Raw genomic sequence first — 18,804 nt, forward strand, 5'->3', positions numbered from 1 at the left:
AATTTTCACTTAAACTATAAACACATAGTTTATACATATACAGACTTATATTACTATGGTATTTTCAGGTAGATAGCTAATAGTATGATTTCTGATTTTTTTTTTCAGACATCTTTGCTGTTATTTTACTCTCTGATCTCCTTCTTCTATATTTATCTCACTCCCCGCCTAGTTGAATGCATGTTTTCCCCTTCGGCTCATTTATATCCTGATACTTTGCTATCTATTGTTCCCTTCCCATCATGGTCCCTTTTTACTTCACAGGCTTCTGCAGTGACTCCAGGTCATGTGCTCCTCTGTGCGTCTGCAGCTGGCAGCTTCCAGTGAGGGAGAACATGGGACCGCTGTTGTTCTGGGTGTGGACCAGTTTGTAAGCTCACCAACAGAGAATGGAGGTTCCCTTTCTCCACATCTTCTCAGCATTTGTTGCCAGTTATTCCACTGATCTTTACGATTCTGACTGAGGTGAAATGAAATCTCAAAGTTGCTTTGATTTGCATTTCTCTAATTGCTAGTGATGGTTAAAAATTTTTAAGATTTTTTTTTAGTCATTTTTATTTCTTCTTTTGAGAACTCTGTTCAGATCACAGAGAAGTTTTTTGAATGCACTGTTTAATACTGGTTTGTTTGTTTCTTTTATGACTATTTTGTTTGTGTTGCTGTTTTTTATTTTGTTTTCTTTTAATTTTGTTTGTTTGTTTGTTTTTAGCTCTTTGTATATCCTAGATGTTAAATCTCTGTTTAAACAGCTGGCAACACTTCTTTCCTTGTCGGGGAGTTTCCTATTAAGCCAACTGATTGTTTCCTTAACTTTTTTAGTTTTATGAAATTCCACTTGTCAATATTGGCCTTAATTATTGGACAAATGAAGTCCAATTCAGAAAGTCTATTTCTATATCATGCAGGGTACTACCTATGTTTTCTTCCAGAAGTTGCAGGCTTCACACCTAGATCTTTGATCCATTTGAAGCTAGTTTTGTGAAAGGTGATGGATTATGGGCTGATTTCATTTTGAAGAGAAAGATCTTGAGCTTTAACTGTGGGTCCATATGACTGAAATTGGTTGTGTAACTTACTTTCTTTCTTCAGAGATCTTGCCTAAAAGCTGGTTTACTTCAAAACATGACATCTTGTAAAAATTATATATATAATTTATATATATGTATATATATATATGACAATAAAGTAACATGCATTATTAGTCCTATTAGTTAATAGGCTAATTATTGTAGTCTATAAGATTTTATTACTTATTTTATTTATTTTAATTTTCCCCCTCCCTCTACTCTTCTCAGTTTCCCCACTAGATTTCTACTCCCCTCCCATATGGATTCCTTTCTGTCTCTTATGAGGAAACAAACAGATGTCTAAGGGGTATTTAATAATAAAACAAAATATGATAAGATAAGACAAAAACAGACACATTGGAATTGGACAATATAAACACAAAGAAGGGCCAGGCGTGGTGGCGCATGCCTTTAATCCCAGCACTAGGGAGGCAGAGACAGGCAGATCACTGTGAGTTCGAGGCCAGCCTGGTCTACAAAGCGAGTCTGGGACAGGCAAGGCTAATATAGAGAGACCCTATCTCAAAAAACAAAAAACAAACAAACAAAAAGAAATCATACAGAAGGAAAGAGCCCTTAAAAAAGGCACAAAAAAACCAGATACAGATGCAGAGACCCACTTGTTCACACACTCAAGAATACCCCAAAGGGGGAGAGGCATAATCCATATGCAAAGGACCTGCAGAGAGAGGGAGGAAGGAGAGGGGGGAGAGAGGGGGGGAAGAGGGAGGGAGGGAGAGAGAGAGAGAGAAGGCAGGAAGGAAGAAATTTTTAATTTAAATGAAATAAAAAATAAGATAAAATTTAAAAAGAGAAGCCCAAACTCAGCATTATCAGACAAGGGCCCTCCAAAGATGCCACTGAGCCCATTTCCTGCTGGCTCTCTATTGCTGGGCATGAAGCCCTACCCATAGGAATAGTTTGTTGCAGAGATGCACTTGCCACCTGGCAGCACAGGCGGGCAGGCGCCACTACAATGAACAAGTATATGATGGAGAGATGGGAAAGGAAGAAAAGTGCAACAGTTTGTGCACTATGAAGGGAGGCAGAACTGGAGACACCACTGCAGTGAAGGGCAGCCTGGCATGAGAGGCTTGCACGGCCACCTGAGGCCACGGTGCTTTTCCTCCCTGGGCTGCCACCGGGGCCATGTCTGGGCCCATGGCCTTACCACAGCAGGAGTCTGTGCTGGTGTCCATGGGCCATGCTACAATGACAGGAGCATGCAGGCACACTGCTGCAGCTTAGCCAAAGCAGGCAGCCCCAGGGTGACATTTATCCAGTAGAAGAGGAGAGAGTAGCTGTAGAGGCAGAGTAGGGAAGGGTTTGGGGCAAAGGGAGGGTTCCAACAGAGGGAGACAGACAAGTGTCTTAGCAGAGAGACGTGCGTGTGGAGAATGTAGCAGGTGGGCACAGCAGGCTCTGGAAGCCAGAGAGACACTTACCAAGTCCACAGGGAGACACAGATGGTTAGAGCAGGTTGAAGAAAGAAGCGGCTGAAGAGGCAGATTCTAGAATTTGGAGTCAAATTTGGTGGGTAGCAGAAGCCAGCAGAAACAAATGATCTGTACATATCTCAGCAGAGTCAGATCAACACCTTCGTTCAGAAAGAACAAATCCCTCAAAAAAAGATCTCACATATACCGCTCCTGGGTTTGGGTACCAGATGAATAAAAATGAGGTCATTGCTGCTCCTAGGTATGGTTAAATGGGTTTTTATTGTAGATATGAGGGAGATATCAGGCAGAGGCACCTAGAAGAGTCCAGACTCTTATGGCCAGCAGAGCAGACCGGGCCATGAGAGGAGAGAGGAAGAGAAGAGCGCAGAAGACCAAAAGGGCAAAAAAAGTCCTAGAAGCCAAGAGAGCACAGAGTCAAAAATGGCTAAGTTATATAGGAAAAGGAAGCTGGGGAGAGGGGAGGAAATACAGCTAGGGGAGCCTAGAGAGGTTTGGGGGACAGTGAGAAGTACTAAGAGGAGCCAGGATTCTGTAACAGGTGCTTTGTGGTGCTGAGAGAACAGGGTGGACAGAGCCCACACTGATATGCTAAACAGGCATTGTCCGGGGTGGGGTTTTTGATGCCTCACAACCTCTACCTCCCCATCCCCCATCTTCCATCCTCTTCCTTCAGCAGAAAGCCAACAGCTTTGGATGGCAGGGCATTCTTGAAGCCTTTGCCCAGCTGGGCTGCCCAAACCTTATCATTGGTCCTTTGAAGCTAGTGCGTTTGGGAAGAAACATAGGTTCAGAAACAACAACATGTGCACGGCCGTCTATAGCCAATGCTGGTCAGACGTGGGCCCAGCACCAGCACCGAACTAGGCATTTTACAAGTGTTAATCCTTTCAGTCATCATAACCATGCAGTGGTATGGCAGCATGCCTACTTTACAAAGGTGGAAACTGAGTTGTAACAATAGAGCTAAGGGTCAAGCGCAAGCAGCAACTGCGCCCATTCAGAATTTAGCGGCTGCCAAAAAATTATTTTGGAACTGAGATATTATCATATTTTCATGCAAATTTTTAAATCTATGTAGGTGCTGGAAGATGGCTGTCACTAAAGCACTTGCCATGTAAGTAAGAGACTCTCTGTCCGATTCCCAGAACCCATGTGAAGGTGTGCTTGCTCATACTTGTAATTCTGGTTCTGAGGAAGTAGAGACAGACAGAGTTCCCTAGGGCTCCCTGGCCAGGCAGCCTAGCCCACGTGAAAATCTCCAGGCCAGTGAGAGACTTTGTCTTCTGACCTACACACACACAGGTACATACACACTTGCAACCACAATAAAGGAAGTTCAGTGAGGTGGCTCAGCCAGTAAAGATGCTTGCCACACACGCCTTATGGCCTAACCTACATTCAGTCTCCAGAATCCACACAACGGTGGAAGGAAGGAGCCAATTCCACAAAGTCGTTTTGTCCTGTGACCCCACACACATGGGCTGTGGCACACAATCCCACATATGTATATTAGGGGTTGGTCTGGTGTTCTATGTATAAAATGCAATGTCTCATGGAGAAAGAGAGAGAGAGAGAGAGAGAGAGAGAGAGAGAGAGAGAGAGAGAGAGAGAGAGAGAAGGACAAAGCAGATGCCACCCAGACAGAGCCAGACTAGCTTAGAGGATTAGTATAAATAATAACTGCCCAGTTATTGAGTTTAAAGCTCATTAATAAATTTGGTAAGTCTGTGTCATTTATTTGGGAGCTAGAGTAGATGATTAGAAAAGCCCACACAAAAAAAAAAGTCTGATTGTGGAGCTGAGCAGATCTTGTAAGAACTCAGACTGTGTCCAGTGTCCTGGGTCTACAGCACTAGGTAATGACAAGAAGGCCACCTAGGCCTCTCTCCCCATCCACAGTGAATGTCATCAGAAGTTTGGGGCTTTGGGCAAAGACCTTCCCAGCCATGGCCTTGCAATGATATAAGTCCACATGTGATGTGCAGGCATGCGACTCCTATACTCTCTTCCCTGACCCTCCAGAGGGACCTGAATCCAGCTTCTTCCTCAAAAATGATGACAAGGCCCTGAACATGAAGGATCCTAGAAATGGAAGAAGCCTGGGCACCATCTGGGCAGGTGAAGAAGGCCACCTTTTCTGCTGCCACCTGCCAACGCTCCCCACCCCCCAGGGGGCAGATCCTCAGCCAGCCATTACCAAAGCCCTTGAGAACAAAATGCTTTGAAACCAGATGATATAAACCCAGCTTTCCTGACTATTTGCTGTGCAACACCAAGCAAGCAACACTACCTCTCTGCATCTGTCCAACTATCAGACAGAGATTCTGTCCTTCTACACTGCTTTGCTGGGAAGATCCAGTGAGAGGACACACGACAAAGGCCAGCGTGTTCTTAGGGAATAGTAGATCTACAGCAAAGGTCAGATCCCTTCCTCCCCGCACCCCCACAACTCCCAGCACCCATCAGCCTCCACCAGGCCATGACGCAAGCTGAAGATTTCCTCCTGAGTGACAGGTTCAAGGAGGCAGAACAGGCAAGTACTCAATGTTCGGAGTGTGGGCCTCTCTGAAGCCTGGTGCTCGGGGCTCAGTTTAGAGACCGTGGGGTTTAACTGTGTGATGTTCTCAGGGCAGCCTCAGTCTCTCCAGGAGGGGATGCTCATAACAGCTCATTCTACCCTGTCTTGGGTTGAGATGTCTGAAGGGGAAGTCTTTGTCCCTCTTGTCCTCATTCTAGTTCCAGAATTGTGGGAGCAGGGAGGGGCCGAGGAGAAGAGGGAGGAGGGAGCATGGTGAAGGGAGGGAAGTGGGGCATGGAGCTCCCAGGTTCGGGGTTATGCAATAAGGATTTCTGCAGAATCAGAGCTTGGAGGGCTGTTCCGTGCTCATCTGGCCCTGCTGGTCCCTGCCTACCACCTGTTTATAGGTGCTGTTTGTTGGGATGTGATTTACCCGAAGTCCCCCAGGAGGGATACGCAATGAGGGCAGTGGGCTAGGCTCTAACAGGACACACTGGGGAGGATGCTTTTCAGCGGCGCAGCACCTCTGTCTTATCTAGGTCTCCCTATGGAACAGCCAAGACAGTGACTGCAGCAACAAGGAATGATCACTTCCAGGTCTGTTCTGCAAAAGACATAAGCGAGAAAGTGCCCAAGAGGTTTGTGCCACACTCAGACCCATGTCAAGTGTGGCCAAGGGCTAGGGGAGCTGGATCCAGACAGGGAGGCAAGGTGCTCTCCCCACACCCCCAACACAGTCTAGCCTACTCTGTTTGCTAGTGTCCCTACAGGGACCCCTCACTGGGTTCTGAGCCCTGTGGCTCCTTGTCCTATTTTCTGATCTCTATCTGCAGGTCCTGGCACCTGCTGTGCTCAAAGCCACCTGCCAGGCTGAAACCCTTTCTCCCAGATACACCTGTCTCCACCTATTCAGGGGGTCTGGCATCCATGGTCTCAGAACCTCGTTACCTCTTGGGCAAACAGTTGAGCTCTGTGCCCGGACTCATTACAGAACACATGGGCCACAAGGGTTACCATGCAACTGGATAGGAGGGTGCTTGAGGTAGGTTAGCAGCAGCCACCTGACCTTCCCTCTGCCCAGGGAGGGGCACTCAAGCACCTGAAGTACCATTTGTGCACTCAGGGTCCAGCATTCTGCCTCCTGTACTGTCGCCAACCCCATTCCATCCTTTCTCGCTGCTCTCGACATTCAGTAAGCTGCCTGTTGTCACCCACCAACAGATGCTGTCCTGCTTCAAGGTGGCACTGCTTTCCATCCCTATGACATGTCTGCCCTGTATCTTGGAAGGTGTTAAGCAGTATCTCTGGCCCCTCCCAACAAAGATCTGTAAAAATCCCACCCCATTTTTTTTTTTTATTTAGAAACAGCAGACTCATACTGTCAGGCTGCTCACTCCAACAATCTTGCTGCCACCGCCTCTTAAGTAGCCAAGACAATAGGCATATACCACAATGCCTGGCTCTTCAAACAGTCTTGATCAATAGTCTTTGCAGACACTGCTCACTGACCACTGGAGAAATTGCTGATAATGACCACTAAAGACACCCAAACTAGCAGGCCCAGGCCCAATCTCCTTAGTTGGGTTTCATCCTACAAAACTTGAACTCAAAAGACACGGTTGTACGCACAGGGAGGCCTTGGCCGAGGGGGAGGTCCCTCCCACGGAAATACAGGAAACAGACATCAAGGGCACAGCTGCTAACAAACCAACTTTAATTGATAGTGTATACAGAGGTTCAGGCAGTGGAACTTGACCGGATGGGACCGGGCCATACACCTGCCTGGACAAGTACCTGGTATACTCTCAGGGTGGGCGCTGGGGTCACTGCAGGACAGAGCAGGTGCTAAAGCAGGTGTGCTGAGCAGCAGGTGTTGAGTGTCCAGTCAGGTTTGGTGTGCAGAGCTGGATCTGAGGCGCATTGAGGAGGACAATGTACACAGCGTCTCTGGCTAACCTCAGTGATTGTTCTGGGGGAGGGCTGTGTAACATGGCCCAAGTCCCCACCACTGGGAACTCCAAGAAGAGAGGGTACAACATGGTGTGTGCAAAGGCCCATGGCTGGCCCAGCTTGTGCAGTGTATGACCTGGGACCAGCCACTCTCACCCTTTCTGGGCCTTGAGGGGACGCACTAATAGATTGCTATCATTTCTTGGTAACCATCAGCTTTGTGTGTATGTGTGTGTGTGTGTGTGTGTGTGTGTGTGTGTGTCGCACCATGATGCATGTGTGGAGGTCTAAGGACAACGTACAAAACTCAGTTCTCTCCTTCCACTACATGGGTCCCAGGGGTCAGACTCAGGCTGAAAGATTTGGCAGCAGGAGCCTTTACCCACGGAGCCATCTCAGTGTGCCAGCTTGAGTACTAAGGAGACTAGACTAAAGCACAAATGTATTAAGAGTTGGTGAGCAGGGCCTTTGGTTTTCAGGGTCACAGTCATCCTTTACCCCTGACTCCTGTGTTGGGGAGAGAAGTACCTAGCACAGCCCTGCGCACTAGGAAAAGCCCTGCCTGCGTCTTACTGCCAACCTGTCCTGGAATCGACCCTAGCTCTCAGCTGCCCCACTTCCTCCAACAGCTGTGTGTGCAGAAAGCACACAATGGTGGGCAGAGGCAGGAGCTAGGGATGGACAGGACTCCGCTCTCTCTGTTGCCTAGCACAAAGGGACCCAGTATCCACTAGGTGCTCGCTCCATTGATGCTTAAGATCTACAGCAGAAAGCTGCTGCATCTGGACAGAGCTCTGTCCTGAGCTAGCTGGCAGCGCGGAGGGCTTCAGGGAGGCACCCTGGTCTGCTGTGACTGTGGCGCTGTGTAAGCTGCTGAACACGGGGCAGGACCCGGCTGGGCTGCGTAGCCTGCTGAGAGCAAGGAGGAAGGGGACCCCAGCCAAAGCAATGAATCTGAACTGGGGAGCCTGGTCAAAGACCAATCATAGCGCTCTTACAGTACAAGGACTTCATGTCGACTGCAAACAGGAAACGGCTTCAAAACAAAGAGCAACGTCTCATGGAGGAACCTGGGAGTGGAGCCAGGAGGCAGTGGTCTGAGGGACAGAGGCACGCCACATACACTCTTTCTCACACACTCGCTCGCGCGTGCACACACACACACATTCTCTCTCTCTCTCTCTCTCTCTCTCTCTCTCTCTCTCTCTCTCTCTCTCTCTCTCTCTCTCTCTCTCTCTCTCTCTCTGTTGGCTCAGTGTCAGAGTGGCCAGGGGTTAAGTTGGAGGGGTGGGTGTACACAGCTGGGCCAGAGTGTAGGACCTGAAGACCCAGGAGGGTGGTTTCTCCAGGGGCATAGAGACCAGGCCGGTCCACAGAGAGGGAACACAGGCCACCAGGGAATCTGGCTGGGACATCTGGCTAAGACGTTCTCATCCTGTGACTTGTACCGAGCAGCTTGCTCTGACGCAGGACTCCTGGCCTTTCTGCACTCCTCCCACTGTTAGGACACTGAACGCTTGTTGCGGCGTGAGTGTTGACATGTCCCCAGATGTGTCTCTGTCCTCCCACAAAGAAGCCACAGACATAAGAACTCACAGGAGGTGGCTAACACAGTGTACACACACCTAGGGCTCCCAGTGGGATGTGGGCAGTGGGAATCCTCAACCACCTCCCTTTAAGGCACTGCCCAAGCCCCTCCCCGACGTCCCTGCCTCTCACTGGATGCTGCATTTGTCCCTCTCGCGGGCCTGGCCCTCCCGTAGGACCTTGGCCTTGATGTACTTGAGGTCACTGTTGACACTGGGGCGGCGGGCGAAGGGTGAGACCATGCCGTAGGCGCCTGCGACCTTGGTGCGGCGCATGCAGAAAGGCCGGGGATGAAAGGCATCGCCGTACTGCACAGAGATCTTATGGTGCAGCGCCGGGCTCATCTCGTGGGGCAGCTTGGCCATGCTGAACAGCACATAGAACATCTCGTTCACGTTTGTATTCTTCTTTGCCGACACCTCAAAGTAGGCGCAGTTCTCATCACCAGAGACCAGCAGCTCAGCCTCCACGGCAGGGACCTGGCGGCACAGCTCGCTGTGGTCATTCTTGTTCCCACAGATCACCATGGGCAGCTCTGCTGCCTCCTTCGTCTTATTCTTCAGGCAAGACTTGACCTCCAGGATCTGTTTCTGGAGCCGCTTGACCTCATCGAAAGACTCCCGGCTATCGAGGCTGAACACCAGGATGAAGACGTCTCCTGTGGAGGGAATGAGGCAAGTGAACAAGTGACAGGATGGCCTGGCACCCCACTCAGCACAGGTCCCATCCGCTGCCACTTAGGAGCCCTGCAAACCCTGACCCGGAGGCTCTTCAGGGCATTTGCTGTCACTGTCCCTACTTGCCAGAAAAGGGAGCCCAGCGGGGCTTGTAGGTAAAATGAGGCACACCCAGCTGGACTCAGATGTGGTCAGTCCCCCCTCGTTTCCTTACAGGACACAAGTCACCCCTGTGGGGTTGCACGGTAACTCTTAGAGAACTCTGATGCACGCGGAGGCATGATGGGCCTTACTCAGCCACACCCCCACAGCCTGAACCAGCACCTTGCCCCACAGCAGGAATTCACCACGGACTGGTATCTGTGAGGCAGAGGATGTTAGCTGAGAGGGGGCCTGGGTTTGCATCTTACCTCAAAACTCAAAACTGTGTGACCTTGAGGGGTCCATGTAATCTCTGAGCTCCACAATTTCCCCTCCCACATCATGTGAATTAAGCTGCCTTGCAGGAGGGTGATTAGAGCTAAAGCATTCAGGGCGGCAAACACTCAGCCACGTCAGGCATCAGTAACGCTCACGAGAACAGGCACCTGCTGGGAACAGAGCATCGGGCACACCTGCTGTTTCCTTGGCACCTCACAATACCTCCATGGAGAGGATTTCATTACTTTTCTGTTATGGGTGAGCTGACTAAAGCTCTGAAAAGGCAAGCAACCTGCCCAAGGTCACACAACGTAAACGTGGCTAGGCCAAAGCTGCAATCTGATTTGGTCCTCACCTGGCCCATGCCTGGCACACAGGATGTGCTCTCTGATTCTAGGAAGAACCACTGCATAAGTACAAGCTCATGGCCCACACTACATCCACTGTAATACACTAATGGAGCCTTGAGTCTCACACAGTGATTAGGGCACACCCTGGAAGGACAGCAGTTGTGCGGTCCCGCCTCCGGCTGCAGTATCAAGCCAATCACCACAGAGAAGCAATTATATGTTCCAAGACCCTTCCCACCGTTCCCCTCGGCTTTTCCAGGCCAGAGTGTGGGTCTGAGGTCCCCAATTTGCAGAGGGCCAGCCATTGTGGCCAGGCAAGCATAACAGCTTATAAATTCCTCTCTGGACTCAACAAGCACATTTGTTGAGTGCTACAGTGACACACACCCAGCATGAACTAGGAGGTAGGGCTCGGAGGCACAGCACCCCATTCGAGGCCACTCACCTGTGCCCTGGCACCTGTGCACACTGGTCCTTCCTTTGGTCAGTGAAGGGCTGGGATGATGAAGGCTGACACAGGGCATCGACTGCCTACCGGCTCCAGCTCCTGCTGGCAAGCCTCACTCTGTCCCGTTAGACTAATCCGTGCCCCCTGAGGACTTGCGGCCTCCAAGTTTCAAATTTGAGACTGCAAATGCCAGGCATCAGAGCCTGGCTGGTCAGCCAGCAGCTGCAGGGAAAGCTGGTGGGAATGAGCAAGCCTGAGCATCTCTTGTGCCCAACACCAGGCTGGGAAATGAGGCCTGGCCTGCTGATGAGCAAGCAAAGCAAGAGACAGATGTGCTCAGAATGCAGTACATAGGAACCAGATCCAAGTGTGTGCCCTCAGAAGTACAAAGTGAGTGCCAATGCACTGGTGCTGACCCGCAACTTGGTCACCTATAAGTCAGAGGCCTGGGATGGGGGGTGTGGGTGTGCCCAATAAGCACTGTTTAATGATAAGTTTGTCTATGCATATTTCTACCAGTGGGCATCCAGTCCCCTCCCAAACATGAAGAGCTCTCAGGCAACACTTACCTTTTGTGGGGATCTACCCTAGGCCCTCCTGTCCTCACAGCCACACAGGGGTCATGGTCACAAAGACAGTGACAGTGAGACCTCTATGCTACAGAGACAGAGTCATGATTTGAACCCAGACCCACCTTGGGTCCCTTAAGCATAATGCTCCCTCTCAAGAGTCCGGGATGGAAGGAGCCCCCAAAAGCAACCTGGGACAAAAAGCATGACCTGGAAGAGGGAGCCCGGTCGCCAGGAAAGACCTGCCATGGGGCTTTAAATAGCCGAGGGCTGAGGGCAGTGTGGGTCAAATAAAGACTGGCCTCAAGAGACAACCATGACAGCCAGTGCCATCCCACTACAAGGCTCCTGGTGGCCCACAGTCATGTCCTCCTTCAGATGCTGCTCCTAGCAGGGCGGACAGGCCACTGGTAGGTCCCTCGAAAGCCATCATGCGCTGTGCTTGCTTCCCCTGGCTGAAGGCGCTTAGCCTCTCTGCCTCAGTTTCCCCCTTGTAGCAAACACTTGTTTCCCAGGCTAGTTGTAAAGGTTAAACACACATGAAGCTCTAAGCAAGGGCCAGGCCCATGGCTGGTAGAGGGGGCCAAGTCACTAAGGACCCTGATTTAGAAGCTGTGGGGAAGCCATAGCGGCAGATCCAGCATCTGGCGGACAGTCCTCGAGCTCCACCGTCGCTTGCCTGGTAAAAAGCAACTGCACTAAGCATAGCCTCCTCATGTCTCAGACAGAAGAACAGGGACATCACCTGTGAGGATGGACAGCCGGCGCATGGCAGGGAACGGGTGGTTGCCAGAGGTGTCCAGGATGTCCAGCTGGTACATGTCGCCGTGGATGTTGTACACCTTGCGATGAAAGTCCTCAATGGTGGGCGTGTACTGGTCTTCGAAGCGGCCATTGAGGAAGCGGGAGACGATGGAGCTCTTGCCCACGCGGGAGGCACCCAGCACCACCATGCGGTAGGAGTTCTTGGCGGGCACATTCAGCGTGCAGTTCCCGCTGGACAACGTCTTCATCATGGCTCGGGGCTACGGCAGAAGGGAGGAGTTGGGGGCCTGTGGCCTTGGCTTCCCCTCTGTGGCCCCTTCTAGGTCTCTGCTTTCTATTGTAAAATAGAAGCCATTTTCCAGGGTCCTTGAAGGACCTCAAGGTTGGAGCTACTCCTCCTTCATTCATCCATTCATCCATGACCTCTGCTCTCTTTATTTCTTCCCTCAACCTGCTCACTTATCCATCCTCCCATTCTTGAGCGCAGAGCCACCACAGGGTCACAGCTTTGCTGGTCATTGGCTCACTTTCCCCATACAACGCAACGGTGGCACAGGGCTCCACAAAGCTGAAATTCCCAACGCAGTCTTTACCACTAGGGGGCAGCCTTCTCTTAGAGTGCCACTCCCCAGCTTCTCGGACCCAGAATCTGGTACAGGGCTCAGTTTTCAGCCTACAATTCTTAAACTAAGGGGTCCTATGGCTCTGCAGCTCTAACAGGAAGGAAGGAAAGGCAGCCCAGGCCACTTCCCTACCAACCGCTAGTCGCCTCCCAGGATGCACCCTGGACCCAAGGTTTGCACCTCCTCACATGTGGCCCACCACTGGCTTCATAACTTCTGCCTCTGAGCAACCTGAGCTTGAGTGATGGGGGAAGGGGTCCCAAGCTTCATGACTCCAAGGACTGGGGTTCTGGGATTTGGAGGTGGCACCCAACACTTTCTATGGGAGCTTGTTAGCCTCATGGAAAAGGAGAGAGACAGACGACAGACAGACAGAATGACTGCCTGAGTGACCCCAGGCCCAGGCCCAGGCCCAGGAACTACGCCTCCACACCTTTGCTACCATCAGTTTCTCCTCAGGACATCCTTCTCTGGCTGCAGAGTCCATCCCAAATGCCACCTCTCTAAAGGCTCCTCCCAGCAATCCCATCCCCACACATACAAAGGACAGCGTGCTAACCCCAGAGCCACGCATGGGGATACAGGACTGCAGAAACCCAGTGCTCCTGGTGGTCACTACAAGTTGTGTAGGCTGGGGCACTGCACAAACCACACAAGTAGGGGCTGCGGCATCCCAGTGCAAGGGGTGTCTTCTTGAAACTGTCAGAACAAGCTCTGCTGCACAAAGGTGCTGCACACACTGGGACTCAGGCCCACAGGCTCATCTACATTCCCCAGGCACTTTCCATCATCGTTATCCGACGATCAAGGATCAGGGTCTGAGACGGCCACTCGGGCTGAGTGGCAGACGTCCTCCTGGATGCAAGTCTCCAGGCATGTACCCACGCTGCTCATGCCTGCCTCGCTGAGGCCCTGTGCCTTTCCTAAAAGCCCTGCCTGGTACCCTTTGTCAATTTCCACAATGTAAATGTTCCCAGCTCCCAGCCTGCAACATGACCTCCAAGAATGAACAGCAGACATACACACAATGGGCCAACTCAGCACACTGTGGACCCCAGGCCTGGCACCAGAACCATCATTCCGGGGCCAAGCCCAGGAGCGTGCCAAGCGTAGGCTAAGTATAGAACAGTAACACTGCTGACATTTATTTTGCAGCTAATATATATCACAGTGCTGAGTGCCAGGCATGCACCTGCTCCAATCTTCGGTGACCCAGGGAGTAGATGATGAGGTCACTGAAACACAGAGATGCCAAGATGCTGGGAAGGAGGGGCTGCCCCAGGCTGTCTGTCCTGAACTCTGAGGACCCACACCCCATCATACACATGCTTTTCTGCCCAGGTTACCGTGGGCTGCGGCAGCTGCCCACTAGCAGTTCTCAAGGGTGGTGGAGGTCTGATCCTAAGACCTGTCTGTCCCCCACTGAATGCCTACCTACAGCAGGCTGTGAGGATTGCGGGGCTGTGCACACAGAAGGTGCTCAATAAATGATCCCTGGATGAGAGAAGCTGCAGACGATGCTGCCATCAGGCTCACCCAAGCCTCTCACTCCTCTTCCCCCAACCTCTAGCTACACGACCTCCCTTCACCCAGTCTTCCTGCCTGGCTCCTGGCTGTGCTGGGAAGGAACCACCCTCGGTCCTGGTGAAGGTCCCCACATGTGGCTTGGCTTCCTAGAGGCACCCACCCCGTCTTTCTGCATGGAGGAGGGCTGCTGATGGTCACCTCTCAATGGGCGAGGGTGAGGAGTGAGCCAGCAGTCCCCAGGTTGGCATTCTGCCTCCACTGACTCCTTGTCCCAGCGTCAGAGAGGAGAGAGTCAGAGAAACAAGGCTGGGAGTCAGAAAGCGGAGAGAGAGGAAGAATGAAGGAAGAGAAAGAAGAGGGAGCCCTAAGAGGAAGCATGAAGGGAGGGGCCTAGCAGGGAGTTAGAAATAAGAGACTGAGGATCACAGAGGGGCGGAGACAGAGGAGAACCCTACCACAGTCTTTTCACATGGCTTCAGCCACATGGGGCTGACTGAGACACCCAGATACCTGGAAGCCAGGTTACAGGGCCCCTCTGGGCCCACCCCCAACAGGAGACTCTGAGTGAGCGAAGCCCTAAGGCGCTGCTGCCTGCCCACCTCACTCTGTTCCCAGCCTGGCTGACCCCACAGTGGGGACAGACAGATCCTTAAACCCCAGAGTGGGGTTGGGGGCAGGGGAGTGAGAGGCTCGGGTGAGCCTGATGGCAGCATCATCTGCAGCTTCTCTCATCCAGGGATCATTTATTGAGCACCTTCTGTGTGCACAGCCCCGCAGTCCTCACAGCCTGCTGTAGGTAGGCATTCAGTGGGGGATAGACAGGCCTTAGGATCAGACCTCCACCACCTTTGAGAACTGCCAGTGGGCAGCTGCCGCAGCCCACGGTAACCTGGGCAGAAAAGCATGTGTATGATGGGGTGTGGGCCCTCAGAGTGCAAGACAGACAGCCTGGGGCAGCCCCTCCTTCCCAGCCTCCAGCTCTGGTGGCCAGGTGGCAGGGCCTGAGGAACTGCGGCTGTGCCCACAGTTAGTAGCCACCATCACCAGGCACTTGTCATGGATGGGCTGCCTTATTCCGAGGATAGGCCTTCAGGGACAGATGGGGACTCTGATTCTCAGAAAGGTTGAGTCGCTGCCCCGAGTCAGCACAGCAGTCGCCTGGCTGGGATTACAAGCAGGCTCCTCAGCTGTACAGCCTGACCTCTCATCTCTACAAAAAGCCACCCCCACCCCCTTTTTAGTGGGTCAAACTGGAGTTTTCTCCAAAAGCTCTGACTCAGTGAAGTCCCAGCTGGCACTAGGCAGGGAATGACCCTGAGGTTCCTGTTCTAGTCGCTTTTTCTCTCCTTCCAGGCAGCTGTGCTGGGCACCCTGTCCAGGACTCTCTGCAGACCCTGCCAGCCAGCACGCAGGCAGTGCAACCGTGAGCCATTCGCTTTCTTGCCTTGTGTCTGCCCTGGTGCTGGATGGAAGCTGGGCCTGTCCAGGTGGGTAAGGACAAGCAGAAGAGAGTCTGGGTGAGTTCCGTGGGCACACCCCAGAGCCAGGTACACCACGCCTCTCCACTTGCACACCCCAAGCCTCTTAGGACACATGGTGCAGTCCGGAATCTTTCCCCCACACTCAGGAGAGTCCCAGGAGCCACCCTTCCCACCCTGGGGCACTCAGGGTGGTAGAGAGCAGGAGGCAGTGCTTCTGGCTAACTAGTCGGCTCTGTGCCAGCCCAGAAACTCTGAGTGGTCTGGTCTGCTCAACCCCTCTGTCAAACATCAGGTAGAAACTAACATAGCACCGGCCAGGCACCCAGAGCCTTTCCAATACCGGGAGCTTTCTTTGGGCAGCCTCTCTGAACAGCTGTGGTCCACATGGCTTCTCCCAGTCCAGGGGAGGACTTATGTGTATGATGGGAGGTGGACCCTCAAAGTGCAGGACAGACAGCTCTGGTGGCCAGGTGGCAGGGCCTGAGGGACTGTGCCTGTGCCCACAGTCCCCTTAGGGGGAACCTGAATCAGAGGCTCCGAAGCAGGCCGTTGCACCAGACCCTGTCTAGGTCCCAGAAGGTCTTGGACAATCAATAGGCTTTCACATTCTCCCTGGACTGGTGGAAGGGGTGGGCAACAGAGTGAGGCTCGGAGGGCCCACGCACTGACCACCTGAGTACAAAGGAATCTCGCAGGAAGCTCTAGGTAGGTTAAAGGTCCCCTGGCCTTTCTTCCTCAGGAGAGGTCTTACAGAGGTCTGTCTGAGGAAGGTTAAACTTGCTTTTTCCTCTTTGAACTTGTTTCCTTCTTTTAAAGTGGGCTGGCTCTTGATCTCAAAGAAAGCTCCTAGGGACAAACGGAGCCCAGAAGGGGACAATAAACCCTCTTTCCTGGGCTATGTAAGGGGCTGGCAACCATCCGATGTAAGCTAGGCGCCTCGTGAGCTTAATTCTCTAATGGGTAAAGCATCCCAGCACCTAGTAGGTTCAGTTTAAGTTTCCCTAGTCATGAAAAGCCAGCGTCACCAAGCTTGCGTTCCTCTGCCGAACCGGCTGCCCCACTCCACCTAGCTAGCTCCCCGGTTCCGTTGGAGTGTCTCCCTTACCTGGGAACAGCGGGCCGGGCCCCGAGCACGGCTTGGAGGGCTGCCTGGAAGCTCCTGGAGGTGCGGGGAACCGCCAGCCGCTTCGGGCGCCGAGTCTTCGGGCGTCTGCGGGGGCTCCAGGGTCACTGCGTACGGATCCTCCTGCGCTCGGCGGCCGGAGCTGGGCTGAGCGCGACCGGGCGAGGAGGAGCGCGGAGCCGGGGACCCATGGGTGGGCTCCGAGGGTTCGGTGGGGCCGGGGCGTAGGGCTGGCTCCGGCTCGCCGCCGGCGGACCTGCCCTGCCCCGACACGGGGGACTCCGGTTGAGCCAGGTGCACGGAGGTCTGGGGGCTTCCAATACCGGGTGTCCCCACCTGGGGTCCGCAATGAGGCGGAAGGGGATCGACTCCGGGGATGAAGAAGCGGACCCGGGAGACTCAGGGGAACCTTTGGAAATGACGATCGGTGAGTGCCTCCAGCCTGCGAACCCGCCTGGCCGCTTACGTTACCTCCTTTCTAGCCCCAACGCGGGTGGCTGTGTGCAGGGTAGAGGGGCTGCGCGCCGGGCCTCGGCCTTCCCGGCTGCCCGAAATCTGGTAGCTGACTCTCGTGGAAAGGACCGCTGCTTGCTCCTTGCAGGCGCCGCTAGCTCTCCTCAGCGCGCGTGTGGGTGGGGACCTTGAATGACGCCCTAAGGCTCAGCAGCTCCAAGTTCGCCCGAAGCCGGCGTCGCTCCTCACTGTGCCTCCTCTACCCAAGGGAGGAGAAGTTTCTTGGGGTGGGCTCCTCCCTCGTCCTCTCCCGCAGGCGAACGCGGCTGTTCCCGGAGGGGCGAGGTCTCGGGGCCTGCCCTGGTGGCCCAAGCTCAAGCTCTGGATGATGCTCCTTTGGCCTGGCTCGAGCCCTCGTGCGCGCAGCGCGCTGAGCCCACCTGCCCAGCGCGGGCGTCCAGGCTCTGCCGCGCGCACCCCGCCCCCGCCACGAGCATCCAATAAGCGGCGGGTCCCGAAGCCAGGCCCCGCCCCCGCCCCGCCCCGCCCCTGTCTCTGGGCCCTAGCAATCTGCGGCTACGCGTGCCCCGGCGCGTGGGGCTGGGGCCACGGGGGGAGGAGGGGTGTCCCGAGGCTTCGGCCGCGCACACCGTGACCGGAAGGCTGCATGGCACGGGCCTAGGAGGCTGACACTGCGTACGCACTTGCCCGCACGCGAGCCCAGGCTGTGGGAACCCGCTACTGACCCCTCAGCCTCGCCTTGATCGAACCCCACCCCCACCATGCCCACCTAGGTTCTCCCGGAGCCAGGCCGCCGCTTCCTTTGCAAGCGCTTGGCCTGTGGGGCACATGAGCGGCGCACGTGCAGCCACGAGGGGCCCTGAATCACCTTGGCCAACGGATGCAGCTCAGAGGGCTCTGTACAGGGAGACGTCCCCCGGCCTCCAGTGTCGTGGGACACCCGCCCTTCCTGTCCCAGGACGGAGCCTGGGCATACTATGCTAGGGAGCGCTTTGAACCAGACACTAGGCGTTCTTGTTTTTTTCACAGGCCACATATTTTGTAATGTTTTCTTTAATCCAAGACCCCGCTACCTCCAAGACATTTTTCAGAGTCTCATTAATGTCATTGCCTTACATGGGAAGCCCTTGTCCCAGTCCATAAATAGAAGGTTAGTATAAAACAAGCCAAAAACAAAGCAAGACCTCTGAACTCTAGCTAGAGCCTGTCTCTATGCAGGGAGGTGGGTGAGGCTTGGAAGAGGTGGAAGTTCGTTAGCTGGAAGCAAAGACTTTCTTCTGCCGACTTCTCTGTGTGGACCAGGAAAGGATGGGTACTGTTTACCCTTCGATTCCAGGGCCTGGGTCTCAGGGTGTCTCCCTTGTGGCTCCTCCAGGGGCTGTTTGTGTCCTAGGCAGAGAGGCTGGGTGAGAGCTCTGTCCTCCAGTCCTGCCTCTCGCCACCAAGTTGTTCCACCTGGACCAGTTCTGGAAGTCTCTGGACCATGCCTGTGTCATTTTTAAATGGGCATCAGCACTGCAGAGTCGTTCCGTCCAACCTGAAACCATCTTGACACTCCCCAGGGACACTATGTGAGGAAAGAGGCTGGGTGATCAGCCCCATTTGGGCTGTGTTTAAGGTCCTCAGGCTAGGCTTCAAAGCGGCTAAGGGACATACCCAAGGTCACCAGTATCAGGCAAGTTGCAAGATCCTAGCCCTGTGCCCTTTCCCAAACCAGACTTGACTTCTAGGAACTGGCTTCAGCCCGGAGGACAGCGTGCGCTGG

At 53.5% G+C, this 18,804-nt stretch overlaps 1 protein-coding gene across 1 annotated transcript; it reads right to left on the reverse strand.

Annotated features, from left to right (window-relative positions):
- Window positions 1–6,742: 6,742 nt before the first annotated feature.
- Window positions 6,743–17,497, reverse strand: RASD2 (RASD family member 2). The gene is made up of 3 exons (XM_084755340.1): window positions 16,548–17,497; window positions 11,792–12,071; window positions 6,743–9,240 (listed from the first exon to the last, which is right to left on the reverse strand). The coding sequence occupies exons 2-3, from the start codon at window positions 12,060–12,062 to the stop codon at window positions 8,711–8,713; spliced, it is 801 nt and encodes a 266-aa protein (XP_084611466.1). The 5' UTR covers window positions 12,063–12,071; window positions 16,548–17,497; the 3' UTR covers window positions 6,743–8,710.
- Window positions 17,498–18,804: the final 1,307 nt, after the last annotated feature.

This window comes from Acomys minous (assembly GCF_964271855.1).
Source record: "Acomys minous genome assembly, chromosome: 14".
Classification (NCBI taxonomy): domain Eukaryota; kingdom Metazoa; phylum Chordata; class Mammalia; order Rodentia; family Muridae; genus Acomys; species Acomys minous.

Coding starts and splice junctions, on each gene's coding strand:
- RASD2 (XM_084755340.1), bottom strand. CDS start 12,062: ATGATGAAGACGTTGTCCAGCGGGAACTGCACGCTGAATGTGCCCGCC. Junction 9,241..11,791: donor CCGGCTGTCCATCCTCACAG/GTGATGTCCCTG, acceptor TTCCCTCCACAG/GAGACGTCTTCATCCTGGTG.